Source organism: Phaenicophaeus curvirostris, unplaced genomic scaffold (assembly GCF_032191515.1).
Source record: "Phaenicophaeus curvirostris isolate KB17595 unplaced genomic scaffold, BPBGC_Pcur_1.0 scaffold_558, whole genome shotgun sequence".
Taxonomy (NCBI): domain Eukaryota; kingdom Metazoa; phylum Chordata; class Aves; order Cuculiformes; family Cuculidae; genus Phaenicophaeus; species Phaenicophaeus curvirostris.
Genome location: NW_027207106.1, coordinates 1 through 18,733, shown reverse-complemented (window position 1 = coordinate 18,733; position 18,733 = coordinate 1). Strand labels below are relative to the sequence as shown.

Below are 18,733 nucleotides of genomic sequence, written 5' to 3'. Positions count from 1 at the left end.
CGAAAAGCCCAAATACTCCCAGATCCTTTGAGTTTTGCATCCCAAGGTGCCCCAAGACCCTCCAGATCCTCGCCTTGAGGGGCTTGAGGGGCTCCAAACCATCACCATCTCCAACCTCAAGGGTTTTTTGAGCCCCGGGGAGGTGACAGATGAGGAGGAACAACCCGAAAAGCCCAAATATCCTCGTACCTTTCGATTCCTGCATCCCAACATGCCCCAAGACCCCTCAGCTCCTCACCTTGAGCGGCTTGAGGAGCTCCAGCCCATCACCATCTCCAACCTTAAGGCTTTTTGGAGCCCCTGGGAGGTGACAGATGAGGAGGAACCTCCCCAAACACCCAAATCTTTCGATTTCTGCATCCCAAGGTGCCCCGAGCCCCCCCAGCTCCTCACCTTGAGCGTCTTGAGGGGCTCCAACCCATCACCATCTCCAACCTGAAGGCCTTTTGGAGCCCCTGAGAGGCGACAGATGAGGAGGAACCTCCCCAAAAGCCCAAATACTCCCAGATTCTTCGAGTTTTGCAACTCAAGGTGCCCCAAGACCCTCCAGATCCTCACCTTGAGCGGCTTGAGGTTCTCTAAGCCATCACCATCTCCATCCTTGAGGCTTTTTGGAGCCCCTGGGAGGTGACAGACCACAAGGAACCTCCCCAAACACCCAAATCTTTTGAGTTTTGCATCCCAAGATGCCCCAAGACCCCCTGGCTCCTCACCTTGAGCGGCTTTAGGGGCTCCAAACCATCACCATCTCCAACCTCAAGGGTTTTTTGAGCTCCTGGGAGGTGACAGATGAGGAGGAACCTCCCCAAAAGCCCAAATACCCCCAGATCCTTTGAGTTTTGCAGCTCAAGACCCACCAGATGCTCATCTAGAGAGCCTTGAGGTTCTCCAAGGCAGCGTGATCTCCACCCTGAAGGCTTTTTGGAGCCCCTGGGAGGTGACAGACCAGGAGGAACCTCCCCAAACCCCGAAATCTTTTGAGTTTTGCATCACAAGACGCCCCAAGCCCCCCCGGCTCCTCACCTTGAGCGGCTTGAGGGGCTCCAGCCCGTTGCCGTCGGCGCCGTCGTCTCCTCCCTTCTTGCCGCGGCCCCGGCCCCGGCCTCGCGGCTTCTTGGGGCCGTCGGGCGCCAGGAGCCCGGGCGGCTCGGCCAAGGGCCGGATCCTGGGGCGCCCCCGGGGCCGGGGGGGCCCCTCGCGCTTGGGTTTGGTGGGCTTGCGGCCCCGTTTCTTGGGGGCGGGCTGGGGGCCCGGGTGGGGACAGAAGTCGATGTCGCCCATGGGGCTGAGGCTGGGCCGGGCCCGGCAGCTGGAGATGAGGTCGGGGAGGAGGTCGGGGAGGCGGCGGCTGTTGAGGCGGATGTCGGCGGGGACGTCGGCTTTGTCCTCGTCGTCCTCGAACTCGTACTCCTGCGCGTAGGTTTTTTTGGGGGGCGGGAAGGGCTCGCGCTTGCGCAGCAGGTGGAAGGACGACGTCTTGAGGAGCTTCTTGGGTTTGGAGGAGCAGAAAAGCGGCGAGGTGAGCGGCGCTTTGGGCCCGTCGCCCGTGCTCTGGATCAAGCCCAAGGGCTCCGCGTTGACCGTGGACGGCAGCTCGTGTTTGGGGGGCTCCAGAGCCAAGCCCGGAGCGTCCCCCCCGGCTCCTTCGGCGGGGCAGAAGCTGGGGTAGCTCTGCCCCATGTCGTAGGGCGGCGCCTTCAAGGCCTCGGGCCGCGGCTCCAGCCCCGCGGCTCCTTCTTCGTCGTCGGCGGCGGCGCTCTTGGCGAAGTCCTCGGGGGGAGGCCCGAACATGTCCTCCATCCCCGGGAAGAAGCCGCGGTCCTCGTCCTGGAGCAACGCGTCCGGGAAGCAGATGGAGGTGAGGGGCACGAAGCGGCTCTTGCCCCCCGCCGGGCTCCCCGCTTCGGCGAACTGGTCCTTGGCCTCCAGCGGCGCCGCCGCCACCGCGGAGCCTCCCTCGGGGTCCAGCAGGTGACCCGGCGGCCCCTGCACGCCGCCGCCTTGGCCCAAGTGCGGCTCCAAACCCAACGGGGGCTCCAAGAAGTCTTGGATCTCCTGAGGAGCCGGCAGAACCTCCATGGGCTCCGTGGGGAGCTGGGGGGCGGCCTGGGGGTCGAGGGCCTGCGAGCGGACGTGGGCCTGGTGGAGATGGGCCTCGAGGAGCAGCTGCGGAGACGGAGCCGCCGGCGGGGCCGGAGGAGCCGGCGGCGCGGCGGGAGGCGGCGGCGGCGGAGGAGGCGGCGGCGGCGGCGGAGGCGGCATCCGCTGCTGCTCCAGGAGGTGGACGTCGAGCGGCGCGCGGCTCTTGGCGCGAGGGTGGAGCTGGCTCTGCGTGTGGGTGAGGACCGAGGGGAGCAGCGAAGGCCCCGGCACGGCCACCACGGGGCCCAGCTCGGGCGGCGGCTCCAGGAGGAGCCCGTGGGCTTCCAGGGAGGCCCCTTCGGCTACCAAGCGGCCGTGCTCGGGCGTCTTGGGCAAGTAGGGGTGCGCTTGGCCCAGCTCCTTGCCCCCCGCCAAGTGCTCGGGCGCCTTCTTCAGCTCCTGCCCGTAGGAGTCGAGCGCCGGCGCCTGGTGGCCGTAATGAACCACCGAGGTGGCCGCCAGCCCCTCGCCGCTAGCCGAGCCGGCCCGGTACTCCTTGCCTCGCTCCGGCTTCTTCTTCTCCTTGAGCAAGGCGAGCTCCAGCGCCGCCGGGCCCTCCAGGTTGGAGTTGGGCCGGATGACGCTCTGCAGCTGGTAGCGCTCCTCGGCCTTGGCCAAGGCGCCGTAGCCGCCGAGGCCTTTGGCCGCGCCGCCGCGCTCCTCGCAGGCCCCCAGCGGCTCGGGCGGCCCGCGGGGCGGGCTGGGCGCCTGCAGCAGGTGCTGGATGAGGAAATCCTCGTCCTCGCTGCGCTCGGTGGCCGCCAGCAGCTCGGCGGCGTCGCCCTTGGCGCCTTTGCCGAAGGCCGCCGGGCGCTCCAAGGCGGCGCCGGCCGCGCCGTACGCCGGCGCCATGAAGGAAGGCGACAAAACCGAGCCCAGGTATTTCTGCGATTGACCGGGCGACGCGCCGCTCTGGGGCCGCGCGGCCGGCGGCGACTGCAGGGGCCGGATGATGGGCGAGGGGCTGGAGCCCCCCAGGCCGGCGTAGGGCGGCAGCGGCGGCGCCGGCATCGCCGGCGAGTGCCCGGGCCCGTAGCTGAGCGAGGGGCTGGCCGTGGGCAAGCCCTGCGAGGGGGCCGGCGGCCCGTAGCCCCCCGCTTGGCCGCCCTCGGGCTGCACGCCGTACGGCAGCGCCTGCAGCTGCTCCGGGGAGTAGCTGGGGCCTTGGCTCACGCACGCCTGGAGGCCTTGGCCCGCGCCGCCGCCGCCGCCGCCCGCGCCGCCGCCTTGATACGAGGGGCCTTTGCCCCCCAAATCGCCGCCCTGCGCCCCGCCGAAGCCCCCGCCGGCCTGCGCGGCCCCCGCCAAGCTCTGCGGGGCCGCGGCGGCGCCGCCGTAGCCGCCGGCCGGCCCCATGGCTAGCAAATTCGGCGGTTGGCCCGGAGAATACGCCGGGGACTGGCTGGCGATGACGGAGCTGGCTTTGGGGGTGCTGGGGGTGTAGCTGCTTTGGCACTTGGGGGTGGCGGTGGAGCGCGGCGTCTGGCGCGAGGCCGAGTAGCTCTTGGATTTGGCGCCGGCGTTGGCGCCGCCGCTGCCGCCGCCGGAGTAGCCGGGCGATTGGATGATGGGCCGGTAAGTCTGCGCGGCGGCTTCTTGGCGCGGCGCCGGAGCCGCTTTGGGGGGCTGCTGGGAGGCCTCGGAGGAGCCGGCGGGGGATTGCTCGCCCAGCGGGCTGCACGAGAGCGCCGAGCGGTGCGGGAGCTGCTGGTAGGAGCCGCCGCAGCTCAGGTAGTGCTGGAGGCTGTGAGCGGCCGGCGGCAACTGCGGCTGCGAGCCCGCCGGCCGCTGGTAGTGCTTGATGACGCTGTCCTGGCGAGGGACGGCGCGGTCGCCGCCGCCGCCGCCGCCGCCGAAGACCGAAGCGTTGTAGAGCTGGGCCGGCTGCTCGGAGGGGGCGGCGAGAGGGGCCGAGAGGAGGTTGAACTGCGAGGAGCCGGGGGGCCCGCGGTACGCGGGGCTCTGGGCCGGCAAGCCCGAGCCCAGGACGGCGCCGCCGAGGCGCTCGAAGCCCAGCGACGAGGGGACGCTGGGCTGAGCGGGTTTGATGTGGAGCAGGGGGTCGTGGGGCGAGAGGAGCCCGTTGGAGCCGGGGCTGAAGGCGGCGTCGGGGAGGCTGAGCGGGGAGCTCACCGGGAAGCTGCGGCCGCTGAACGACGCCGGGTGCTGGTAGGCGCTCAGCGCCGACGACGACGGGAACGTCCCCGAGCCCGGCAGGGCGCCCGAGATGAAGAGCTCGGCCGGCGCCGGCGTGTGCATGGCTGGAGAGGGGAGAGAAGAGCGTGAGGGGGGAGGCTGCGGGGCCAGGGAAGAGGCCGCGGGGCAAGGAGGGGCGACCCAGGGCAAGTAGGGATGCTCTAGGGCAACAAGAAGCTTCCTGGGGCAACGAGAAGGTTTCTATGCTAAGTAGAAGCTCCCTAGGGCAGGAAAAATCTTCCTATGGCAAGTAGGGATGCTCTAGGGCAAGGAAAAGTTTCCTAGAGCAAGTAGAGATGATCTAGGGCAAGTAGAAGCTTCGTGGGGCAACGAGAAGCTTCCCATGCTAAGCAGAAGCTCCTTGGGGCAAGCAGAAATGCTCTAGGGCAAGCAGAATCTTCCTGGGACAAGGAGGGATGCTCTAGGGCAAGTAGAAGCTTTGTGGGGCAACGAGAAGCTTCCTATGCTAAGCAGAAGCTCCTTGGGGCAAGCAGAAATGCTCTAGGGCAAGTAGAAGCTTCCTGGGACAAGGAGGGATGCTCTAGGGCGAAGAGAAACTTTCTAGAGCAACTAGGGACACTCTGGGGCAAGTAGAAGCTTCCTGGGGCAACGAGAAGCTTCCCATGCTAAGCAGAAGCTCTCTGGGCAAGGAGAAGCTTCCTACGGCAACTAAAGATGCTCTATGGCAAGTAGGTATGCCCTAGGATGACTAGAAGCTTCCGCGGGCAAGCAGGGATGCTCTAGGGCAAGTAGGGATGTTCTAGGGCAAACAGAAGCTTACTATGGCAAGTAAGGAAGCTCTAGGGCAAGTAGAAGCTTCCTGGGGCAACAAGAAGCTTTCTATGCTAAGCAGAAGCTCCCTGGGGCAAGGAGAAGCTTCTTGGGGCAAACAAGGATGCTCTAGGGCAAGGAAAAGCTTCCTATGGCAAGCAGGGAGGCTCTAGGGCAAGCAGGGAGGCTCTAGGGCAAGGAGAAGCTTCCCTGGGGCAAGTAGGGATGCTTTAGGGCAAGCAGGGATGCTCTAGGGCAAGGAGAAGCTTCCTACGGCAAGTGAGGAGGCTCTACGGCAAGTAGGGATGCTCTAGGGCAAAGAGAAGCTTCCCTGGGGCAAGTAGAGATGCTCTAGGGCAAGGAGAAGCTTCCTACAGCAAACAATGAGGCTCTAGGGCAACGAGAAGCTTCCTGGGGCAACGAGAAGCTTTCTATGCTAAACAGAAGCTCCCTGGGGCAAGCAGGGATGCTCTAGGGCAAGGAGAAGCTCCCTGGGGCAAGCAGGGATGCTCTAGGGCAAGTAGAACCTTCCTGGGGCAACGAGAGGCTTCCTACGCAAAGCAGAAGCGCCCTGGGGCAAGGAGAAGCTTCCTATGGCAAGTAAATATGCTCTATGGCAAGGAGAAGCTTCTTATGTCAAACGAAGATGCTCTAGGGCAAACAGAGATGCTCTAGAGCAAAAAAAAGCTTCCTACAGCAAACAAGGATACTCTAGGGCAAGTAGAAGTTTCCTGGGGCAAGCAGGGATGCTCTAGAGCAAGGAGAGATGCTCTAGGGCAAGGAGAAGCTTCCTACGGCAAGCAAGGAGCGTCCTATGCTAAGCAGAAGCTCCCTGGGGCAAGCAGGGATGCTCTAGGGCAAGCAGAACTTTCCTAGGGCAAGCAAGGAGGCTGTAAGGCAAGTAGAAGCTTCCTGGGGCCACGATAAGCTTTCTATGCTAAGCAGAAGATCCCTGGGGCAAGCAGAGACGCTCTAGGGCAAGTAAAAGCTTTCTGGGGCAACGAGAGGCTTCCTATGCTAAGCAGAAGCTCCCTGGGGCAAGGAGAAGCTCTCTAGGGCAAGTAGAAGCTCCCTGGGGCAAATAGGGATGCTCTGGGGCAAGGAGAAGCTCCCTGGGGCAAGTAGGGATGCCCTGGGGCAAGGAGAAGCTCCCTGGGGCAAGTGGGGACTCACTCGGGGCACATTTACCCTCCCAGGGCAGGGTGGGACCCCCTCCCGGTGGGGCAAAACCCCCTGAGGGCAGGACAGGACCCCAAGCAGGGCAAGAAGGGACCCCCGGGGCAGGATAAGACCCCCCTGGGGCAAGAAAGGACCCCCCTGGGGCAAGAAAGGAACCCCCTGGGGCAAGAAAGGAACCCCCTGGGGCAAGAAAGGAACCCCCTGGGGCAAGTTTGACTCTTCCAGGGATAATAAAGGATCCCCTAGGGGCAGGTTTGACTCTCCCTGGGGCAAGAAAGGACCCCCTGGGGCAATAAAGGACCCCCCTGGGGCAGGTTTGACTCTCCCTAGGGTAAGAAAACACCCCCCAGGGGCAGGTTGGACTCTCCCTGGGGCAAGAAAGGACCTGCTTGGGGCAAGTTTGAGTCCCCCTGGGGCAATAGAGGACCCGCTTGGGGCAGGTTGGACTCTCCCTGGGGCAAGAAAGGATCCCCTTGGGGCAAGTTTGACTCTCCCTGGGGTAACAAAACACCCCCCAGGGGCAGGTTTGACTCTCCCTGGGGCAAGAAAGGATGCCCTTGGGGCAAGTTTGACTCTCCCTGGGGCAAGTTTAACTCTCCCTGGGGCAAGTTTAACTCTCCCTGGGGCAATAAAGGATTCCCTTGGGGCAAATTTGACTCTCCTTGGGGTAATAAAGGATCCCCTAGGAGCAAGTTGAACTCTCCCTGGGGCAATAAAGGATCCCCTTGGGGCAAGTTTGACTCTCCTTGGGGCAATAAAGGACCCCCTGGGGCAGGTTGGACTCTCCCTGGGGTAAGAAAACACCCCCCAGGGGCAGGTTTGACTCTCCCTGGGGCAAGAAAGGATCCCCTTGGGGCAAGTTTCACTCTCCCTGGGGCAATAAAGGATCCCCTAGGAGCAAGTTTAACTCTCCCTGGGGCAATAAAGGATCCCCTAGGGGCAAGTTTAACTCTCCCTGGGGCAATAAATGAACCCCTAGGGGCAAGTTTGACTCTCCTGGGGGTAATAAAAGATCCCCTAAAGGCAAGTTTCACTCTTCCTGGGGCAATAAAGGATCCCCTAGGGGCAAGTTTAAGTCTTCCTGGGGCAATAAAGGATCCCCTAGGGGCAAGTTTCACTCTTCCTGGGGCAATAAAGGATCCCCTAGGGACAAGTTTGACTCCCCCTGGGGCAATAGAGGACCCGCTTGGGGCAGGTTGGACTCTCCCTGGGGCAAGAAAGGACCCCCTGGGGCAGGTTTAACTCGCCCTGGGGTAAGAAAACACCCCCCAGGGGCAGGTTTGACTCTCCCTGGGGCAAGAAAGGACCTGCTTGGGGCAAGTTTGACTACCCCTGGGGCAAATTTAACTCTCCCTGGGGCAAGAAAAGATTCCCTTGGGGCAAGTTTGACTCTCCTGGGGGTAATAAAGGATCCCCTAGGGGCAAGTTTGACTTTCCTGGGGGTAATAAAAGATCTCCTAGGAGCAAGTTTCACTCTTCCTGGGGCAATAAAGGATCCCCTAGGGGCAAGTTTAAGTCTCCCTGGGGCAATAAAGGATCCCCTTGGGGCAAGTTTGACTCCCCCTGGGGCAAGAAAGGATCCCCTAGGGGTAGGTTGGACCCCTCCCCAGGGCAATAACGGACCCTCTGGGGCAACAAAGGACCTACTAGGGGCAATAAAGGACCTACTAAGGACAATATTAGATTTTCTTGGGGCAATAAGGGCCCCCCCAGGGGCAATAAGGGCCCCCCCAGGGGCAATAAGGGAGCTCCAACCCACCGGTTTGCCAGGAGGGGGTGCGGAACTGGGAGAGCAGGGAGGACGCGGAGGGTCCCGGCTGCGGCGCCCGCGACTCCAGCGCCGAGATGAGGTTCATGACGGAGGCGTCCGGCGCCGCTCCCCCCGCGTGGTGCAGCCCCGGCTCGAAGAGCCCCGAGAGCCCTGGGGACACGGGGACAGCGAGGGGACAGCGTGAGGGGGGGGACAGCAGGGGGGGAACCTGGCTTGGAGAGCCCCGAGAGCCCTGGGGACACGGGGACAGCGAGGGGACAGTGTGAGGGGGGGGACACCATGGGGCAGAAGGGTCAGGGGGTGCTCGGGGGGGGTCACAGGGTGCTATGGAGGGGTCTGGGGGGGTCAGGGGGTGCTACAGGGGGGTTCAGGGGGGTCTGGGGGTGCTCTGGGGAGGGTCTGGGGGTGCTATGGAGGAGTCTGGGGGGGTCAGTGGGTGCTATGGGGGGGTCTGGGGGGGTCAGGGGGTGCGATGGGGGGGGGTCTTGGGGGGTCAGGGGGTGTGATGGGGGTCCTGGGGGTGCTATGGGGAGGTCTGGGGGGGTCAGGGGGTGCTACGGGGGGGGTCTGGGGGTGCTATGGGGGGGTCTGGGGGGGTCAGCGGGTGCTATGGGGGGTCTGGGGGGGTCAGCAGGTGCTATGGGGGGGTCTGAGGGTGCTATGGGGGTGTCGGGGACTGTCAGTGGGTGCTATGGGGGGCTCGGGGGGGGCTATGGGGGCATCAGAGGGTGCTATAGGGGGGTCTGGGGGGGTCAAGGGGTGCTATGGGGGGATCAGAGGGGGTCAGTGGGTGCTATGCAGGGGTCTGGGGGGGTCTGAGGGTGCTACGGGGGGGCCGGGGGGGGTCGGTGGGTGCTATGGGGGGTCTGGGGGGGGTCAGTGGGTGCTATGGGGGGGTCTGGGGGGGTCAGGGGGTGCTATAGGGGGATCTGGGGGTGCTCAGTGGGTGCTATGGGGGGGTCTGGGGGTGCTCAGTGGGTGCTATGGGGGGGGTCTGGGGGTGCTATGGGGGGGGTCTGGGGGTGCTATGGGGGGGTCTGGGGAGGCAGTGGGCGCTATGGGGGTGTCAGGGGTGCTATGGGGGTTCGGGGGGTCAGTGGGTGCTATGGGGGGGTCTGACAGTGCTATGGGGGGTCTGTGGGGGTCAGTGGGTGCTATGGGGGGTCTGGGGGAGTCAGCGGGTGCTACGGAGGGGTCTGAGGGTGCTATGGGGGGGTCTGAGGGTGCTATGGGGGGGTCTGAGGGTGCTATGGGTGTTCGGGGGGGGTCAGTGGGTGCTATGGGGGCGTCGGGAGGTGCTATGGGGGGTCTGGGGGGTCAGTGGGTGCTATGGGGGGTCTGGGGGGGTCTAAAGGAGCTATATGGGGGTCTGAGAGTGTTATAGGGGGGTTTCAGGAGGGTCTCGGGGTGCTCTGGGGGGTGTTGGAGAGGTCATTGGGTGCTGGGGGGCGTTGGGGAGATCAGAGGGTGGTATGGGGGGGTCTGGGGGTGCTACTGGGGGGGTCAGATGGGTCTGGGGGTGATCGAGGCGGGGCTGGGGAGGGTACCTGGGGGGTGGGGGTTGGCCCCATAGCCCTACAGCAGGTTGGGGGGGCAGGTAAGTGGGTGCTATGGGGAGGTTGGGGGGGGTCTGGGGGTGCTCTGGGGGCATCAGATGGGTCTGGGGGTGCTCGGGGGGGATCAGATGGGTCTGGGGGTGCTCGGGGGGGGGTCGGGGGGGTACCTGGGGGGTGGTGGTTGGCCCCATAGCCCTGCAGGGGGTGGGGGGCTCCATAGGGCTGGCGATGCAGCAGGTCCGGGTCGGGGTGTGACCCCCGCGAGCCCCCGTACACCAGGCTGGGGGGGGAAGAAAGAGAGAGGGGGGGTCAGCACCCCAAATCCTGGGGGCACAGACACCCCTGCACCCCAAATCCTGGGGGCACGGACAGCCCAGCCCCCCAAATCCTGGGGGCACGGACAGCCCAGCCCCCCAAATCCTGGGGGTACGGACACCCCAGCCCCCCAACTCGCAGTATAATGGGGTCTCAGCCCCCCAAGTCTCAGTCCAACGGGGTCTCAGCCCCCCAATACTCCTGCATCTGATGCATTGCAACCTCAGCCCCCCAAATCTCAGCACAACGGGGTCTCAGCCCCCCAAGTCCCAGTTCAATGAGGTCACAGCACCCCAATACTCCTTCACCTAATGCATTGGGACCCCAGCCCCCCAAGTCCCAGCACACTGGGACCCCAGCAACCCCAGCCCCCCAAATCCCAGTGCAACGGGGTCTCAGCCCCCCCAAATCCCAGTCCAACGTGGTCTCAGCACCCTCAGCCCCCCATGTCCCAATTCAATGGGGTCTCAGCCCCCCCAAATCCCAGTACAACTGAGTCTGAGCCCCCCAAATCCCTGTCCAACGGGGTCTGAGTGCCCCAAATCCCAGTCCAATGGGGTCTGAGCCCCCCCAAATCCCAGTCCAACGGGGTCTGAGCGCCCTCAGCCCCCCAAGTCCAAGTACAATGGGGTCTCAACACCCCAAGTCCTAGCCCAACAGAACCCCAGCCCCCCAAGTCCCAGTCCAACGGGGTCTCAGCCCCCCAAATCCCGGTCCAACGGGGTCTGAGCCCCCCCAAATCCCAGTCCAATGGCATCTCAGCACTCTCAGGCCCCCAAATCCCAGTTCAATGGGGTCTCAGCCCCCCCAAATCCCAGTACAACCGGGTCTCAGCCCCCCAAATCCCAGTCCAATAGGGTCTCAGCCCCCCAAATCCCACTCCAACGGGGTCTCAGCCCCCCCAAATCCCAGTACAATGTGGTCTCAGCACCCTCAGGCCCCCACGTCCCAATTCAACGGGGTCTCAGTCCCTCAAATCCCAGTACAATAGGGTCTCAGCCCCCCAAATCCCAGTCCAATGGGATCTCAGCCCCCCCAAATCCCAGTCCAATGGGATCTCAGCCCCCCAAATCCCAGTCCAACGGGGTCTCAACCCCCCAAATCCCAGTCCAATGGGATCTCAGCCCCCCAAATCCCAGTCCAACGGGGTCTCAGCTCCCCCAAATCCCAGTCCAACGGGGTCTCAGCACCCTCAGGCCCCCACGTCCCAATTCAACGGGGTCTCAGCCCCCCAAATCCCAGTCCAATAGGGTCTCAGCCCCCCAAATCGCAGTCCAACAGGGTCTCAGCACCCTCAGGCCCCCATGTCCTAATTCAACGGGGTCTCAATCCTCCAAATCCCAATTCAACGGGGTCTCAGCCCCCCCAAATCCCAGTACAACCCAGTCTCAGCCCCCCCAAATCCCAGTACAACTCAGTCTCAGCCCCCCAAATCCCAGTCCAACGGGGTCTGAGCGCCCCCAAATCCCAGTCCAACGGCATCTCAGCACTCTCAGGCCCCCAAATCCCAGTTCAACGGGGTCTCAGTCCCCCCAAATCCCAGTACAACCAGGTCTCAGCCCCCCCAAATCCCAGTTCAACAGGGTCTCAGCCCCCCAAATCCCAGTCCAACGCGGTCTCAGCCCCCCAAATCCCAGTCCAACGCGGTCTCAGCACCCTCAAGCCCCCATGTCCCAATTCAACGGGGTCTCAGCACCCCCTAATCCCAGTTCAACCCAGTCTCAGCCCCCCAAATCCCATTCCAACGGGGTCTGAGCCCCCCCAAATCCCAGTCCAACCGGGTCTCAGCACCCTCAAGCCCCCCTGTCCCAATTCAACGGGGTCTCAGCCCCCCAAATCCCAGTCCAACGGGGTCTGAGCCCCCCCAAATCCCAGTCCAACGGGGTCTCAGCCCCCCCAAATCCAAGTCCAACGGGGTCTCAGCACCCTCAAGCCCCCATGTCCCAATTCAACGGGGTCTCAGCCCCCCCAAATCCAAGTACAACTGAGTCTGAGCCCCCCAAATCCCAGTCCAACAGCGTCTCAGCACCCTCAGGCCCCCAAATCCCAGTTCATCAGGATCTCAGCCCCCCCAAATCCCAGTACAACCAGGTCTCAGCCCCCCAAGTCCAAATGCAACGGGACCCCAGCCCCCCAAGTCTCAGCACTGTCGGGTCTCAGCCCCCTCAGCCCCCCAAGTACCAGTCCAACGGGACCCCGGGCCCCCCGCACCCGGGATAACGGGACCCCGGGCCCCCCGCACCCGGGATAACGGGACCCCAGCTCCCCTGCACCCGGGATAACGGGACCCCAGCTCCCCTGCACCCGGGATAACGGGACCCCAGCCCCCCGCACCCGGGATAACGGGGCCCCACCTCCCCAGCTCCTCTCTGACGGGACCCCAACTCCCCCTTCACCCGGTATAACGGGCCCCCAGCCCTAGAACCCCAGGATAACGGGGCCCCAGCCCCGGTATAACGGGCCCCCAACCCCAGAACCCCGCTCTAACGGAGCCCCAGCCCCCCAAGCCCCGTTTTACCGGCCCCCCCACCCCGCCAGGCCCCGGTGGCCGCCGTTCCCCTTCCCCGGGGCCCTCACCTGGCCTTGGCGGAGCGCTCGTAGGTCCAGCCGGGCCCGGCGGCCAGCGGGTCCCCGAAACCGGCGCCCGGGTAGTTCCTGTCCATGGGGGCGGCGGGGCGGGTCGGGTCGCGCCGGGCCCCCCCCCCGGGGCGGCGGGGCCGGGGGAGGCGGAGGGCGGCGGCGGCGGCGGCCGGAGGGAAGGGGAGGGGGAGGGGGGGGGCGGGAGCTCACGGAGCGGCCATGTTGGCTGGCGGGGCCGCGCCGCCGCCGCTTCCTCCCACAATGCCCCGCGCCGCGGGGAAGGGGCGGGGCCAAGGGGGGCGCGGGGGGCGGAGCCAATGGGGGAGAGCGGCGGGAAGGAGGGGGCGGGGCCAATGGGGAGAAGGGGGCGGGGCCAATGGGGAAGAGCGGCTGGAAGGAGGGGGCGGGGCCAATGGGGAGAAGGGGGCGGGGCCAATGGGGAGAGCGGCGGGAAGGGGGGCGGGGCCAATGGGGAGAAGGGGGCGGGGCCAATGGGGAAGAGCGGCGGGAAGGAGGGGGCGGGGCCATTGGGGAGAAGGGGCGGGGCCAATGGGGAAGAGCGGCGGGAAGGAGGGGGCGGGGCCAATGGGAAGAAGGGGGCGGGGCCAATGGGGAAGAGCGGCGGGAAGGAGGGGGCGGGGCCAATGGGGAACTGGGGGCGGGGCCAATGGGGAAGAGCGGCGGGAAGGACGGGCGGGGCCAATGGGGAACTGGGGGCGGGGCCAAGGGATACGGGGGGCGGAGCCAATTGGGAACTGGGGGCGGGGCCAAAGGGAGCGCGCGGCTAATGGGAGCGCGCGGGGGGAAAGGGGGCGGGGCCAATGGAGACGGGGCGGCGCCAATTGGAGCACGCAACGGGAAAGGGGCGGGGCCAAAGGAGGCAGGGGCGGGGCCAATGGGGAAGCGCGGTGGGAGGGAGGGGCGGGACCAATGGGAGCGCGAGGCGGGAAAGGGGGCGGGACCAATGGAGGGAGGGGGCGTGGCCAGTGGGAACAAGGGGGCGGGGCCAATCAAAATGCGGGACTGGAGTGATTGACAGGGATTGACAGGGATGATTGACAGTGTTTAGTGGGCGTGGTCAGTGAGGGGGCGTGGCCTGAGTGGAGGGGGCGTGGCCTGGGAGCCAGGAGGCACCGGTGGGGGGTCACTGGGGGAACTGGTGTGTACTGGGAGGAACTGGGGGAGGACTGGAGGTACTGGGATGGCCACTAAGGGGTCACTGGGGGAACTGGTGTGTACTGGGGGGAGCTGGGGAAGGACTGGGAGGCGCTGGAGCCAACTGGGAGGCGAGTAGGAGCAACTGGGAGGCACTGGAGGCGAGTGGGAGGCGAGTGGGAGCAACTGGGAATCGAGTGGGGGCAACTGGGAGGCAGTGGAGCCAACTGGGAGGCGCGTGGGAGCAACTGGGAGGCGCGTGGGAGCAACTGGGAGGCGAGTGAGAGCAACTGGGAGGCACTGGAGCCAACTGGGAGGCGCTGGAAGCAACTGGGAGGCGAGTGGGAGCAACTGGGAGGCGTTGGAGCTAACTGGGAGGTGAGTGGGAGCAACTGGGAGGCGAGTGAGAGCAACTGGGAGGCGCTGGAGCCAACTGGGAGGGGAGTGGGAGCAACTGGGAGGCGCTGGAGCCAACTGGGAGGGGAGTGGGAGCAACTGGGAGGCACTGGAGCCAACTGGGAGGCGCTGGAGGCAACTGGGAGGTGAGTGGGACCAACTGGGAGGCGCTGGAACCAACTGGGAGGCGTTGGCGGGGGGGAGGAAGGGTTTGCGGGGCGCTTCCGGTGTGGGGGGGAGGCGTTTTGCGGGGCACTTCCGGTGCGGGCACTTCCGGGTTCCGGCGCGGCGGGAGCGGAGCGGGCCATGACCCGGCACGGCAAGAACTGCACGGCGGGGGCCGTGTACACCTACCACGAGAAGAAGAAGGACACCGGTACTGGGAGGGACTGGGAGGGGACTGGGGGGCGCTGGGAGGGGACTGGGATGGGCTGGGATGAACTGGGATAGACTGGGAGGGGACTGGGAGGGGCTGGGAAGGGACTGGGATGGACTGAGAGGGACTGGGATGGGCTGGGAAAGGACTGGGAGGGGACTGGGATGTTCTGGGAGGGGACTGAGATGGACTGGGGTGTTCTGGAAGGGGCCTGGGAGTGACTGGGATGGACTGGGAGGGGATTGGGATGGACTGAGAGGGACTGGGATGGCTGGGATGTTGTGGAAGGAGACTGGGAGTGACTGGGAGGGGGCTGGGATGGACTGGGATGTTGTGGAAGGGGACTGGGAGTGATTAGGATGTACTGGGAGAGGGCTGGGATGGTCTGGGAGGGGACTGGGAGTGACTGGATGGACTGGGAGGGGGCTGGGATGGACTGAGAGGGACTGGGATGGACTGTGATGTTCTGGGAGGGGACTGGGAGGGGCTGGGGTGTTCTGGGAGTGACTGGGATGGACTGGGAGGGGATTGGGATGGACTGAGAGGGACTGGGATGGACTGGGATGTTGTGGAAGGGGACTGGGATGGACTGGGATGGACTGGGAGGGGGCTGGGATGGACTGGAGGGACTGGGATGGACTGGATGTTCTGGGAGGGGACTGGGATGGACTGGGGTGTTCTGGGAGGGGACTGGAGTGACTGGGATGAACTGGGAGAGAATTGGGACGGACTGAGAGGAACTGAGAGGGACTGGGAGGGGATTGGGATGGACTGAGAGGGACTGGATGGACTGGGATGTTGTGGAAGGGACTGGGAGTGACTGGGATGGACTGGGAGGGGGCTGGGATGTACTGGGACGTAGTGGAAGGGGGCTAGGATGACACAAGGGGACGCTGGGGGGGGACAAGGGGACATGGGGGAGGGTACCAGGGGACATGGGGGGGGCTGAGGGTCCCCAGGGGGGACAGGGGGACACGGGGGGGGGGACAAGGGGACGTGGGGGGGAGCTGAGGGTCCCCAGGGGGGACAGGGGACATGACGGGGGGGGACAAGGGGACATGGGGGGGGCTGAGGGTCCCCAGGGGTGACAGGGGGACACTGGGGGGGGGTGACAGGGGGACGTGGGGGGGGGCTGAGGGTCCCCAGGGGGGACAGGGGGACATGACAGGGGGGGGACAAGGGGACATGGGGGGGGGCTGAGGGTCCCCAGGGGTGACAGGGGGACACTGGGGGGGGGACAAAGGGGGACGTGGGGGGGGGCTGAGGGTCCCCAGGGGGGACAGGGGGACATGACAGGGGGGGGACAAGGGGACATGGGGGGGGGCTGAGGGTCCCCAGGGGTGACAGGGGGACACTGGGGGGGGGACAAGGGGACGTGGGGGGGGGCTGAGGGTCCCCAGGGGTGACAGGGGGACACTGGGGGGGGGTGACAGGGGGACATGGCGGGGGGCTGAGGGTCCCCAGGGGTGACAGGGGGACACGGGGGGGACATGGGGGGGGGCTGAGGGTCCCCAGGGGTGACAGGGGGACACGGAGGGGGGGACAAGGGGACACAGGGGGGGTCCCCGAGGGTGTCACCGTGTCCCCCCCCCCCCAGCGGCGTCGGGGTACGGGACGCAGCGCTGTGCGCGTCGGCCGCGACGCCATCAAGGACTTCGACTGCTGCTGCCTCTCGCTGCAGCCCTGCCGGGACCCCCGTCGTCACGTAGGGACCCCAAAACCCCCGGGACCCCCCAAAACCCCTCAGGGACCCCCCAAAACCCCCCCCGGGACCCCCCAAAAAACCCCTCAGGGACCCCCCAAAAACCCCTCAGGGACCCCCCAAAACCCCTGCCGGGACCCTGTCGTCACGTAGGGACCCCGAAACCCCCCCGGGACCCCCCAAAACCCCTCAGGGACCCCCCAAACCCCCTCCCGGGACCCCGTCGTCACGTAGGGACCCCGAAAACCCCCCCGGGACCCCCCAAAAACCCCTCAGGGACCCCCCAAACCCCCTGCCGGGACCCCGTCGTCACGTAGGGACCCCGAAACCCCCCCGGGACCCCCCAAAAACCCCTCAGGGACCCCCCAAAACCCCCCTGCCGGGACCCCGTCGTCACGTAGGGACCCCGAAACCCCCCCGGGACCCCCCAAAAACCCCTCAGGGCCCCCCCAAACCCCCTGCTGGGACCCCCGTCATCACGTAGGGACCCCAAAACCCCCCGGGACCCCCCAAACCCCCCTGCCAGGACCCTGTCGTCACGTAGGGACCCCCAAACCCACCCCTGGGACCCCCCAAAACCCCTCAGGGACCCCCCAAACCCCCCTGCCAGGACCCTGTCATCACGTAGGGACCCCAAAACCCCCCGGGACCCCCAAAAACCCTCAGGGACCCCGTCGTCACGTAGGGACCCCATAAACCCCTCAGGGACCCCCCAAACCCCCCTGCGGGACCCCGTCGTCACGTAGGGACCCCAAAAACCCCCTCAGGAACCCCCAAAAACCCCCTCAGGACCCCCCAAACCCCCCTGCCGGGACCCCGTCGTCACGTAGGGACCTCAAAACCCCCCGGGACCCCCCAAAAACCCTCAGGGACCCCGTCGTCACGTAGGGACCCCATAAACCCCTCAGGAACCCCCAAAACCCCTCAGGGACCCCCCAAACCCCCTGCCGGGACCCCGTCGTCACGTAGGGACCTCAAAACCCCCCGGGACCCCCAAAAACCCTCAGGGACCCCGTCGTCACGTAGGGACCCCATAAACCCCTCAGGAACCCCAAAACCCCTCAGGGACCCCCAAACCCCCCTGCCGGGACCCCGTCGTCACGTAGGGACCCCAAAACGCCCTCAGGAACCCCCAAAACCCCCTCAGGACCCCCAAACCCCCCTGCCGGGACCCCGTTGTCACGTAGGGACCCCGAAACCCCCCCCGGGACCCCCCAAAACCCCTCAGGGACCCCCCAAAACCCCCCCCAGCCCCCTGCCGGAACCCCATCGTCACGTAGGGACCCCAAAAAAACCCTGGGACCCCCCAAAACCCCTCAGGGACCCCCCAAACCCCCCTGCCGGGACCCTGTCGTCACGTAGGGACCCCAAAACCCCCCCAGGACCCCCCAAAACCCATCAGGGACCCCCCAAACCCCCCTGCTGGGACCCCAAAAGCCCCTAAACTCCCCCATAGGACCCCCCAAAATCCCCAGGAGCCCCAAAAAACCCTCAGGGACCCCCCAAACTGCACCCCCAGGGCCCCCTAAACCCCTATGGGACCCCCCAACCACCCCCCCAGGACCCCACCTTGATTTGGGGGTCCCCCAATTTCCCCCCCCCCCCCAAAATTCTTGCTTTCCACACGCTCTTGATCTCCTCTGAGCTGGGTTTGGGGGGGGTCTCCCTGCCTTTTCTTGCTCCCCCCTCCCCATATTTGGGGTCCCCCCAGATTCTGGGGACCCCCCTTGTTTTGGGGACCCCCTATGACCACCCCCCCCGATTTGGGGGTCCCCCAAACTCTTCCTCCTCTCAGAGCTCCCCCCCTTCCTGAGCTGGATTTGGGTGGGGGGGGTGTCTCCCTGCTTCTTTTTCCCACCGTGTTCTTGATTTTGGGGTCACCCCCGGGTTTGGGGAACCCCTTGAGATTTTGGGGACCCCCCCGGTTGATTTGGGGTCCCCCCCCAGGCCAGATGGGTTTTTATACGAGCGTGAAGCCATCGTGAGTTACCTGCTGCACCGCAAAACCGAGGTGGCCAAGCAGCGCAAGGTGGGGGTTCAGGGGGTTTTGGGGGGGCCTGGGGGGGGGGCACAGGGGGTTTTGGGGTGTCTGGGAAGGTTTTGGGGGGCCTGAGGGATTTGGGGGGGTCTGGAGGGGGATAAAGGGGTTCAAGGAGGGTTTTAGGTGGGGGGAATGACTGATGTTTGGGGGTCCTGGGGTTTGGGGGGGGTCTTGGGGGGGGGTCACAGGGGTTTTTTGGGGTGTCTGGGGGGGGTTTGGGGGGGTCTGAAGGGGGATAAAGGGGTTCAAGGAGGGTTTTAGGTGGGGGAATGACTGATGTTTGGGGGTCCTGGGGTTTGGGGGGGGTCTTGGGGGGGGGTCACAGGGGTTTTTGGGGTGTCTGGGGGGGGTTTGGGGGGGTCTGAAGGGGATAAAGGGGTTCAAGGAGGCTTTTAGGTCGGGGGGAATGACTGATGTTTGGGGGTCCTGGGGTTTGGGGGGGGGTCTTGGGGAGGCACAGGGGTCTTGGGGGGGGTCACAGGGGTTTTTTGGGGTGCCTGGCGGGGGGTTGGGGTGTCTGGGGGGGGCACAAGGGTTTTTTGGGGGGTCACAG

The 18,733-nt window shown here is 65.7% G+C and overlaps 1 protein-coding gene across 1 annotated transcript in view; it reads right to left on the bottom strand.

Annotated features, from left to right (window-relative positions):
- The window catches only part of PRR12 (proline rich 12), a 32,864-nt gene extending 20,190 nt beyond the window's left edge, over window positions 1-12,674 (bottom strand). Inside the window, 4 exon segments of the mRNA XM_069883089.1 lie at window positions 1,024-4,403; window positions 8,048-8,209; window positions 9,783-9,895; window positions 12,508-12,674. Of these exon segments, the coding sequence (XP_069739190.1) occupies window positions 1,024-4,403; window positions 8,048-8,209; window positions 9,783-9,895; window positions 12,508-12,593 (3,741 nt within the window). The 5' untranslated portion in view covers window positions 12,594-12,674.
- Window positions 12,675-18,733: the final 6,059 nt, after the last annotated feature.